Source organism: Colobus angolensis, unplaced genomic scaffold (genome assembly GCF_000951035.1).
Source record: "Colobus angolensis palliatus isolate OR3802 unplaced genomic scaffold, Cang.pa_1.0 Scaffold36, whole genome shotgun sequence".
Classification (NCBI taxonomy): domain Eukaryota; kingdom Metazoa; phylum Chordata; class Mammalia; order Primates; family Cercopithecidae; genus Colobus; species Colobus angolensis.
Window position 1 is genome coordinate 5,579,947 of NW_012116932.1, and position 12,410 is coordinate 5,592,356.

The following is a 12,410-nucleotide window of genomic DNA, read 5'->3' on the forward strand; positions in this document are numbered from 1 at the left end:
TCAGGTGAATGATCACAGTACCTGATTTCAACTTCATATCACTGTTAGAGACACTAATGGTGATAGGAAAGACAGTCTTGAATTGTCAATGCCACCTCTTCCCCATCCCCTGGCAGTAGCTACAGGACACAGAGGGAGAATCTGTGCTTGCCAATATTGGAACTCAGTGCTGCTCTGTCACAGCAGAAAGCAACGCCAGGTAGAACTTAGCCAGCACCCATGGAGGAAGCACTTAGACTGGCTCTAGCCAGGGGGAATTGTCCATCTCAGCAGTCAGAACCTGAGTTCTGTCAAGTCGCGCCTCTGCAGGCTAAAGTGCTCTGGGGTCCTAAATAAATTTGTAAGGCAGTCAAGGCTACAAAGAATGCAATTCCTGGGCAAGTTCTGGTGCTGTACTGGACTTGGAGCCAATGGACTTGCAGAGCACACAACCCAGTGCGACACCAGTGGGGCAGCCAAGGGACTGCTTGTGCCACCCCTTCCCCCCACCCCAGGCAGCACACTTGCAGCTCTGGGAGAGACTCCTTTCTTCTGCTTGAAGAGAGTAAAGGGAAGAGTAGAGGACTTTGTTGTGCAACTTGAATATCAGCTCAGCCACAGTGGAACAGGGTACCAGGCAGAGTCTAGCTCCTAGATGACATTTCTAGACACACCCTGGGCCAGAGAGGAACTCATTGCCTTAAAGAAAAGGACCTAGTTCTGGTAGGATTCATCACCTGCTAACTAAGGAACCTTTGGTCCCTGTATAATTAGCAGTGGCAACCAAGCAGTAGTTGCTGTAGACCTTAGGTGAGACTCAGAGACATGCTGGCTTCAGGTGTGACCCAACACATTCCAAGCTATGGTGGCTATACGGAGGGACTCCTTCTGTTTGAGAAAAGAGGGAAGAGTAAAGGGAACTTTGTCTCGCAGCTTCGTTACCAACTGGACCACGGTTGGGTAGAGCACCAAGCAGACTCTTGCGGTCCCCAATTCCTTGGCTCTTGGATGGCATTTCTGGACCTGCCCTGGGCCAGAGGGGAGCCAGCTACCCTGAAGGGAGAGTCCTAGGACTGGCAGCATTCACCCCAAGCTGACTGAAGAGCTCTTGGGCCCCAACTGAACACTGGGGGTAGCCAGGCAGTACTTGCCATGAGCTTAGGGCAGTGGTGGCCACGGGGAGAGACTCCTCTACTTGTGGAAAGGGGAGGGAAGACTGGGAAGGACTCTGTCTTGTGGTTTGGATGCCAGCTTAGCTGCAGTAGAACAGAGGACCAGGTAGATTCCTAAGGTTTCTGACTCCAGGCCCTGGCTCTCTGATGGCATCTCTGCACCCACCCAGGGCAGGGGTAAAATCACTGCCTTGAAAGGAGGAACACAGGCCTGGCTGGCTTTGCCATCTGCTGATTGCAGAGCCCTAAGGCCTTGAACAACATAAGAAATAACTGGGTAGTGGTTACCATGGGCCCTGGGGGAGACCCAGAGCTGTGATGTCTTCAAGTCTGATCCAGGACAGTCCCAATGGTGGTGGCCACAGGGGTGCTTGTGTCATCCCTCCTCCAGCTCCAGACAACTCCGCCCAGAGACAGAGAGACTACATTTGCTTGGGAGAAAGCAAGGAAAGAGAAAAAGAGTCTTTGCCTCATAATCAGAGAATTCCCCAGGATCTTATCCAAGACCACCAAGGTGGTTCCACTATGAGTCTATAAGAGTCCAAGACTAGTCTGGGCAACACAAGAAGACCCAATCTCTACAAAAAAATTTTTTTTTAATTAACGAGGTATAGGGTCCAGCCCTACAGGCTTAGAGGGTGTTCTCCCTGTGCGTGGAGAAGAGAGATTGTAATAAATAAAGACATAAGACAAACAGATAAAAAGAAAACAGCTGGGCCTGGGGGACCACTACCATCAAGACGCAGAGACCAGTAGTGGCCCCGAACAGCTGCGCGCACTGATATTTACTGCATACGAGACAAGGGGGGCAGGGTAAGCAGGGTGAATCTTCTAAGTGATAATGTGAAGCAAGTCATGTGATCATAGGATAGCAGGCTCTTCCCTTTTAGGTAGCCGAAGCAGAGAGAGAAGGCAGCATACATCAGCGTTTTCTCTATGCACTTATAAGAAAGATCAAAGACTTTAAGACTTTCACTATTCCTTCTATCACTATCTGCTATCTACTACGAACTTCAAAGAGAAACCAGGAGTACGGGAGGAACATGAAAATGGACAAGGAGCGTGACTACTGAAGCACAACACCACAGTGAGGGGTTTAGGCCTCAGATGACTGCGGGCAGGCCTGGATAATATCTAGCCTTCCACAAGAAGCTAGTGGAGCACAGTGTTCCCTGACTCTTCCTAGGAAAGGAGACTCCCTTTTGTGGTCTGCTAAGTAATGGGTGTCCTCCCAGACACTGGCGTTACCGCTTGATCAAGGAGCCCTCAAGTGGCCCTTATGGGGGCGTGACAGAGGGCTCACTTCTTGCCTTCTAGGTCACTTCTCACAATGCCCCTTCAGCACCTGACCCTATACTCACCGGTTATTCCTAGATTATATTAGTAATGTAACAAAGAGTAATATTAAAAGCTAATGATTAATAATGTTTATAAAAATAATTGATAGTTGTCCATGATCATCTCTATATCTAATTTGTATTATGACTATTCTTATTCTAACTATGTTCTTTATTATACTGAAACAGTTTGTGCCTTCAGTCTCTTGCCTTGGCACCTAGGTAATCTTTCGCCCACAACCAGGCATGGTGGCACATGCCTGTAGTCCCAGCTACTGGAGAGGCTGGAGCAGGAGGATTGCTTGAGCTAAGGAGTTTCAGCTGCAAGTGAGCTACAATCATGCCACTACACTCCAGCCTGGGTGACAGAGAGAGAATCTGTCTCTAAAAAGGAAAAAGAAAAGTCAGTTCCCTTCAAACTCATGCCATCCAGCTTTAATATTATACTTTCTGTCTCTCTTTGTTGTTCATTAAGTCTTGCTTTCCAAGTCATCTTGCCTTATCTCAAGAAACTAACAATCACAGAGACAATCCATGTAATATCCTGCCTCTGAGTTCACTGATGCCATCTCTAAAGATCCCCTCCTCCACTCTACCTGGGTCATCTACTTCCTCCGTTTTTTATCTTGTTATCACCAAAACTGACCCAATTATGAAACTACTAATTCAGACACCCCATTCTCCTATCTTTCGAGATAACTGTTCAACTACTCTACTATGACTACTCTGATTTCAAAGATCACTAATCCACTGACCTGTCTTGATTTTCCATCAGCCTCATCCAGTTTTCAAGATTTTAATCATGCTCTAATAACCTGACTCCCTCTTGTCCCTTTGTTCTACAAGTTGCCTGTTTGGAGCCCAAGTCCCAAACAGCATCTTTAGCAAAACTAAAAGACAAAAACGGAGAGAGTAATTTTTTTCTTTTTGACACAGAGTCTTGCTCTGTTGCCCCAGCTGGAGTGTAATGGCATGATCACAGCTCACTGCAGATTCAACCTTTGGGGCTCACTTGATCCTCCCACCTCAGTCTCCTGAGTAGCTGAGACCACAGGCGTGCGCCACCATACCTGGATAAATTTTTTTTCTTTTTTGAGACAGTCTTGCTCTGTCGCCCGGGCTGGAGTGCACTGGCGCGATCTTGGCTCACTACAAGCTCCTGCCTCAGCCTCCGGAGTAGCTAGGACTACAGGCACCCGCCACCACACCCAGCTAATTTTTTGTATTTTTAGTAGAGACGGGATTTCACCGTGTTAGCCAGGATGGTCTCAATTCCCTGACCTTGTGATCCGCCTGCCTCGGCCTCCCAAAGTGCTGGGATTACAAGCGTGAGCGACCATGCCTGGCGCATATCTGAATAATTTTTAAAAACTTTTTTGTAGAGACAAGGTCTCACTGTGTTGCCCAGGCTGGTATTAAACTCCTGGGCTCAAGCAATCCGCCCACTTCGGCCTCTCAAAGTGCTGGGATTATAGGCATAAGCCACCATGCCAAGCTGAAAGAGTAATTTTTAATATATAAAAAGCTCAGGATAAAAAAAGGCAGGAAGATACCAGTAGAAAAACAGGCAAAAGTTGAGCTGGGCTCAGTAACATGTGCCGATAATCCCTGCTACTTGTGAGACTGAGGTGGGAGGAATGCTTGAGCCCAGGAGTTCAAGACCAGCCTGGGCAACACAGCATGACCCCATTTCAAAATAAAAGAAAAACAGGCAAAAATCACAAGCAGATGAGTCACAACAGGAAATACCAATTGCTTCATATAAATCTGTGTCCAACCTCACTAATAATCCAAGATGTCAAAATTGATACTACTCTTCATATATCAAAATGTGTAAATTAAAAATTTTAATAGGCAAGGCTAGCAAGGGACCAGTGAATCTACCATTCTTATGCACTGCTAATAGATGCATAAATCACTACATTTCTGAAAAGCACTTTGGCAACGTCTTTTAAGATTCTTTAAAATGTGTTTTATGGAAAGCCAGATTTTTAAAAATTATAAAAATCACAGAGGAAAGTGTTCATCACAATGTTAAAAGCAATATAAACATAAAATATTTGGAGAATGGCTCCATGTATCATATAAAAACATGTCACACTACACACTCAGAATCTGAACCCAGGAACAAAATAGATTTAAATAGAATTGCCTCCATTCCAAACTGAGGGACTAGTTCTGGTCCCGAACCAAATGGTGTAGGTTTACGCTTCCCTGTTCCTCCCCTTTAAATATATCTAAAATTCCCAGAAATAATCCAACAGACAATGATAAAAGAACTCTGAAAGGAGAAAGGAGGAGCGCAGAGTGGCTACGGGCCTTAGAACTTGAACGACAATATGGCATTATGTTTCCTGAGTTTTTCAGCATCATAGGAAAGGTTTAAAAAAAAAGTTTCCTGAGCTTTCCTTTAATCTGCTATAACTCAGACTGGGCATTAGAGAGCCCTGAAATCCAGAACTATTGACTGATATATATCAAAAAGAGCCCCCAGCCTGTTCTCTCTCTGCCTAAAGGAGCAGAAAAGGGGCAGTCCAGCAGAAATCTAATAGGTGGTCCCATTCCTGACTCCATACTTGGGAGTTGCAGGAGAGCCCACCATGCCTAAAGAGCAGACAGGGGACTTCATCCCCTCCCCCATATGCAGTACAGCCAGTAGGCCCACATTACCCACATCAGCAGTACCAGTCGGCACAGCTGGCATCTCTTAGCCCTCCACCCAGCAGCAAAGGACTACGCAGGTCCAATGTTTCCCAACTCCCCACCCAGGAGCAAAGAGTGGTCCAAGGGAATAGCCTTCCATCCCCACAGGCAATATCAACAGGGACCGAATGGAAGCCCCACTGGCACCAGGTGGGAGGCCACATGATGGGACTAGGAGAATGCTCACAGACCCATGAGTCCTGAGTCCAGCATCTACCACGTATTCTCTACTTGGCAGCAACTGGCCCAGGGAAATCCACTCCACTCCCATAGATGGCATGATCAAGGATTGAATGGAAGTTCCCACAGTGCCAGGAGAAAAAAAATCAGACTAGAAAAGTACTGCAAGGGCTCTAAAAATCAAATTATCATTGGAATCATAGCTCACAATAGTATGCCAGGGCCTATACACAAAACCTAAACAGAGCACTTAGCTACTAAGACAGATCATTTAGATAGAATCACGAAATATTAAAAAGTTCTTATTTATTAAAGAAGAAAAAAAAAGGGCTGGGCACAGTGGCTTATGCCTGTAACCCCAGTGCTTTAGAAGGCCATGGCAGGAAGATCGCTTTGAGACCAGGCGTTCAAGAACAGCCTGGGCAACATAGAGAGACCCCATCTTTATGAAAATTAAAAATTAGCCTGAGGAGGCTGAGGTGGGAGGATCACTTGAGCCCAGGAGTTTGAGGTTGCAGTGAGCTATGATCATTCCACTCCAGCCTGGGTGACTAAGACAGACTCTGTTTAAAAAAAAAAAAAAGAAAAAAAGGCTGTAATTAAAAAAGTTATTTTACAAAAAGTTTTTAATAATTTAGGGAAATACTGAAGATATAATGTAAAATTTTAAAAGCAACAGACAAAATTACATATACAGTATTGTTTTAGATATTTTTTAACCATATAAAAGAAAATGGAAAGCAATATTCCAAAATGTTATCAAGTGATTGCCTTTTGATAAGAAATTATGAATTTTTCCTGTTTTTATATTTTCTGGTTTTACTAAAGTACTTGTTTAATGTTTACTAGCTGTATAATTAAGACTCTAACCACAGTGTACTAAAACTAGTGATACAAAGAGCTATGATAACACTCAGAGATCATGATTCTGTAAAAGAGTGGAAATGGCCTTAACGAGATGATATAACACAAGAGTGTTGTCTTTTACATACCTGTGGATCTGTCCATTTTTATGCAGATATTCCAGTCCTTCCAGTACTTCTCGGAGTATCGTAGCAATGGTAGACTCATCTAGGACTCCACTTTTGTGTTCCCCTTTTGCCACAATGTGCTTAATAATATCCAGAACAGAACCTGAAAACAGAAGATATAATTTTCTAAAAATCTCTAAATCATTCAATATAATTCAGATCCATTTTAGAATCAAAACACATGTAAACCTTTTCATAAACTTAATTGTGTAGGAATGAAAAAAACAGCAAATATGAGGAAATACAGAAGTTTAAAATTAGTAACTTATTTTCAATTCCAATCTAAAACAAAAAGTAGCCTGCTAATATTCAAATAGTATATTATGCCAGCATCTCCTCTGGATGTCTAGAGAGAATCTGAAGCGGTAGTAGAGAATATTTAACTGCCCCTAAATAATCCCTAGGTAAACCATGCTCGTCAGTACCACAAACCAATGCAGGCTTTTGACACCAGATTAGAATATGCACTGCTGTATGACTAAAGATATAAAAATACAATTGAAATGCCAATCAAATCAGGAGCGAAATACTTGGAGGGTAAGGATCACATACATACACAAACTAACTTAGGACTAAAATTATTTTTCAGGTTAATAAATTATAGAAATAAAATAGCTAAGGCAAAGACAAATACAAAAAGAATAAAAATTACAGTTATTTTTAAGTAACAGTCCAGACGTGTTATCAATCCTAAACTTTCCAGGATAAGAAATAATGCCCCTACTAAAGGTTGAAGGCAGACGAGGAAAAGACACCTATATGGTAATTAAAAGCACAGTGCTGACTACCAAAACTGAAGATTATAATCAGTAAAAAGTTTGGTGAAAATTTGTAAGATTTCTGGTCGTATAATGGCCCATAACAAACACAGAACCAAAACAAAACAATATTAGCAACTGTGCCAAGAAGTTTAGAACTTTACATAGACTGCACAGAAACTATTCAATACCCATTCCTTGGTACAAGACTGCACAGAAATATTCAATACCCATTTCTCGGTACAAGACCTCAATGATCAAGACTAAAATCAAAACAACCACTTACACAGTTCTCTTAAAAACTTGCCCTACTGGGTACTTTTGCTTCACACACTTAACAAGAAAAAATATACTTCCAAATACATAGAAAGAAGATGGAATTCTCAAAAACATGAAGGACTGAACACAAGCTTATTTTAGCTCCTACTTAAAATCCACTAACTTGGTAAACTTAGTTAAAAAGGCATAAACCCATAATTTATTTATTTATTTATTTTTATTTTTATTTTTTTTTGAGGCGGAGTCTCGCTCTGTCGCCAGGACTGGAGTGCAGTGGCCGGATCTCAGCTCACTGCAAGCTCCGCCTCCCGGGTTTACGCCATTCTCCTGCCTCAGCCTCCGGGGTAGCTGGGACTACAGGCGCCCGCCACCTCGCCCGGCTAGTTTTTGTATTTTTAGTAGAGACGGGGTTTCACCGTGTTAGCCAGGATGGTCTCGATCTCCTGACCGAAGTGCTGGGATTACAGGCTTGAGCCACCGCGCCCGGCCAAACCCATAATTTAAAAAGAGAATAGGAAAGATAACAGAAGAGAGATGGCAACAATATTCTGGAAGATAGCAGAAAAAGAAAAAGTAAATAAGCACAGTGGAGAAATCTGAACTTCAGTGCTTGCAGAGGAGCTATGCCATTTAGGACAAAGTGATCCCTACCCAGAGCTCCAGAAAGGCTCAGAACTACACACACCAAGTACCATATGTGAGGAAGGAGTGAAGGAAAGGGTTGAAAACAGAGAAACTGGTTGAAAGTTCAGATAAGAGAGAATAAGATTCTCAGATCCCTCTTCCTCCCTGAGGCTTGCCCACTAATACTCTCCACCTCCAATAGGACATAGGCAGTTTATTCTCTGAAGAGAGTGAACCAGAGAGGTTCACTCTCCAGACAGCTTCCAGACAGGTTTTCCTAACACATTATTACAGTGGTTCTTTCCCCTCTCCATTGCTGGAATTCATAAGTTTGTGATCCAGAAGGGGAGAGACCTCAGGAAGAAGTTTGTTCTGCTTAATCAACCACGCATTAATCCCCAAAGCAAAGCGATTATACCAAAGGGCCACATGTTTCACTGTTCAAGAAATCCAGGTCACATAAGTACTGCTTAGTAAGAAAACAATTATATTAACACTGATCATAAACACTGTTTATAATGTAATACCTAAAATTATCATAAACACTGTTTATAATGTAATACCTAAAATTATCATAAACACTGTTTATAACATAATACCTAAAATAGGGAATGCAAAGGAAAACCAATTCCTACTGGAAATGAAAAACTAACACAACTTATTCACTTAACAATTAAGCCGTATTACATTACATGTGAGATCTAAGACTGGGTGCCACCAAATATGACAATATAGACAAGATATACATGACATGATTGCTGACTTTAAGGGAACTTCCAGTCTGGTAGATCAAATAAAAGCAGCATCAAATATCTTGGGGCACATAAAAAGTGACTAAGTCTGTAAAGAGTTTGAAGCAGGAACTCCTTTTCAAACTTTCAGATTTTTATTGATTTTACATCATCCAATGATCAATGGGGAGATTAAAGCAATGCACATCTCTAGTTTATGTCCAGAACAGACATTGTGAACAAAGTTTATGTAAGAAACCCTTCTTTGGCATAACAATTTATCTTCAGTTTCAAACTCCTCCCAACAATGTAATTCTCATGGGTGGAGGAATCGTCACTAAGACCTTCTTCCTTAACTGAGAGATAATGGTCCTGTAAGATCCCCCGCTTCTTATCCACTTGGTTTTCTAAGTCTCTTGTAGCCTCTAACTCGATGACGGTGTTTATAATCCTCCATCCTCAAACATCAAAATTATGAAGAATTCATGTCAGCTAAGAGAAAGGTGAAGAGAAAATATGCTAAGCAAAAGGGGGCAGATTATCACTGAATGAATCAATTAACACCTAAAGTAGGAATAACAAGGAAAATTTATAACCGCGTATGTAGTATCTTGTCCTCATGCACAATTTGTAAGAAATAGTATATAGGGATAATCTGTTCTCAAATTTTAATGTGTGAAGGAATTATTTGGCAAGCTAGTAAAAATGCATATTCCTAGGCCCTATAAGACAGTGATTCAAGGGAACTGAGGTAGGGCCCAAGAAGCTGGATTTTAAAAGGCATTTAACTTAGATTACTTTGATGAAAGTTGTTCATTAAAATCCAAACATTTTTCAGAGTAAAAGTAAATAAATCAAATAATGGGAAACAGGGTATTTGGTACAAATTTTGTAACAAAGCCAAAAGTTTAAATAATTCCCTGTCAGGCCTGTGGCATGGAACATTTAAAAAGCAATGCAAAACTTTAATTGTCCAATAAAATCATTATAGAATATAAAAATAATATTGACAAAGTAGTGAAGTGGCTGCTGTCTTCAGACACTTGTTAAGTCTGAAAATTATAACTCAAACTAATGACCCCATCAACAAATTAATTTCCTCACTTTACTAGTATGAAAAGATACTCTTTAAATATAAAATCAACTCGTTCAATTTAGTTACTGGTATCTCTAAGAAGTTTTAATCAATCTTTAGCCACTACTATGTCTTCCTAAGCCTCAGAAGGTTTCAAAGGGGCCAAAGTTTGCTTGGTCTGAATATTCCATTTTAGACCAAAAGATGTTATAGAAATTTTAAAACCCTGCATTGTTGCTTGAACATCCAAAGCTGGTCACTATTAATATCAGACATTTTATCTGGGTCCTCCTTTAGATCAAGGAAGTCCCCATGCACTTTATCTCTTAGAAAAAGACAAAGTTGAGGGCGGCCTTAAACAACTATCTCAGACAGTGAATTTACCTTAGATTTCTGCATTTCTACACTTCCTCCCTTTAAGTACTATAGGTAACTCTTTTTTCCTCTCAGAAGTTTTCTTAATTACTTTGATTTCTAAAAAGCTTACATTTGCAGTTTGGTGCTAATAAACTGGAAATAGCTATTTATACCAAAAGTGCTTCTAACTTCTAAAGCTTAACTTCCTGGAGTAATAAATCCCAACATTCAACATGAGAGTTTTAATTAGCAAAGATAGGAATATTACAGTTATAAGGAAGCATCATTAAATGATTATAATATTGACACAATTAAACTTATTTTAACCAGGATGTACACCTGGTTGGTGGGATAAAAGTGACACTTTCATTTTATGATTTAACTAACTTATTAAAGTCTACATCAGTACAATGTTCCTAAATCAAAACTACGCTTTTGTTTTCAATATTCTGACTGAAAAAGTTGATGTGAAAGAAGGTATCCTATACATATTTCTGTTAACTCTGGTTATTTATATTTTTTAATTTTGGGAGACTTTGCTTATCAGTAAGCCTCTTTCAAGAGTCCTCTTCTCTCATTCTCTCTGCTCCAACTGTGAATCTGTCAGTTCTCAAGACATATACACACTCCATCCTGTCTTCATCCCCGTTTCCACAGTATTCTCTCTAGCTGGATCACATCTCCCATCCTTCTCCAGCCTCCATTTCACCTGGCTAATTATTAGTTATTCTTTTTAATTTTAATTTTTTTTTAGAGACGGAGTCTCACTCTGTCACCCAGGCTAGACTGTAGTGGCAAGATCATGGCTTGCCGTAACCTCAAACTCCTGGCCTCAAGCTATCCTCCAGCCTCCCAAGTAGCCAGGGCTACAGGTCCAAACTTAGCTAGTTGTTTTATTTTTGGTAGAGACAGGGTCTTGCCATATTGCCCAGGCTGGGCTGTTGAACTCCTAGCCTAAAGCAATCCTTCTGCCTTGGCCTCCCAAAGCACCGGGATAGCAGGCATGAGCCACCTCACCCAGCCAATTATTACTTATTCTTTAGATCTCAGGTGGACATCATCTCCAGAGGCAAATCTTAGTTAATCCCACTGCAACTGTTCTCCCTCAATAAGGTTAAGTTCTCCTGGAATTTGCTCCCATAGTCCGCAAGAGCAAGGATCTGATGGTTTTATTCACCAATGTACTGGAGATTAATAAGTATTTGATGAATGTCATTTTAATTAAGCTATAATCCTGACACATCTTCCTCCTGTTTAAAAAAAAAAAAATGTAAGCTGTGCTTAGTTCTAACTTTTGTTTTCTAAATGTTGCCTAATGTATCACCTCGGTTTAAATGTTTATTCATTTTATAACAACAAAAGCAAGATTTCATTTTCCTAAAAAGTGCAAAATTTTTAATATTTAAAAGGTTTAGATGTAATGATCATGTTGACTCATAAAAATATAAGCACTTATTAAAAGAGTTATGACTAACTGGAACACATTAGAAAATTATCCTCCAGGAAATCTCCTGAGGGCTAGGCCAGAAAAATTGGGTAATGTCCCAGAAAACCTAAGACCAAGAGGGACAAAGAGCTACATTTAAAAGACATCCCACCCATCTACATGTCCTGCCCCTTCTATGATCAAAACATACACTCACTGAGAGAGGGACAGGAATTCTAAAAAAAAAAAAAAACAAACAAACAAAACAAAACAAAAACACAGTCGTTCTGCCTAGGAGTAGCAGAAAGCATAGGCTGGCATACAGGTATGGACGAGAGAATTAAGCAAACAATTTATTCCCACTCATCAGAGGACTTTTTTGCAAAACATTAAAAATTTTGTATTACATATTCTTGAAAATTACAAATAAAGAAAATTATGCTATAGGTGATCAATAACGAAAGACACAGTATTACCTAATACTCCCATATCTCTCCATACTGAAAGAACCATGCTTGACCACCATCTTGAAAGGTGGTAGGTGTTAGCAAGGCTTCCAACCATCATATGAACAGGGCCTTTAACAAAGCAATCCAGTTTCTCCAGTGTGTCACTAATGGGATTGAAACAAAAAGGTGATTCTGGCTACACTGAAAAGCATCAAATGGCAAGGGCTTATTACTATTCATGACTAAAATTTCTTGTGCACCTATTACATGTCAGTACAGCAGCACATGATACATGATTTACATGTATCA

The 12,410-nt window shown here is 40.7% G+C and overlaps 1 protein-coding gene across 2 annotated transcripts in view; it reads right to left on the minus strand.

Moving 5' to 3' along the window:
- The window catches only part of OXSR1 (oxidative stress responsive 1), a 93,493-nt gene that overhangs the window by 52,666 nt on the left and 28,417 nt on the right, over window positions 1-12,410 (minus strand). For both annotated transcript variants that reach the window (XM_011953317.1, XM_011953318.1), the window contains exon 4: window positions 6,364-6,505. In XM_011953317.1, coding sequence (XP_011808707.1) covers window positions 6,364-6,505 — 142 coding nt within the window. The remainder of the gene's footprint in view (window positions 1-6,363; window positions 6,506-12,410) is intronic.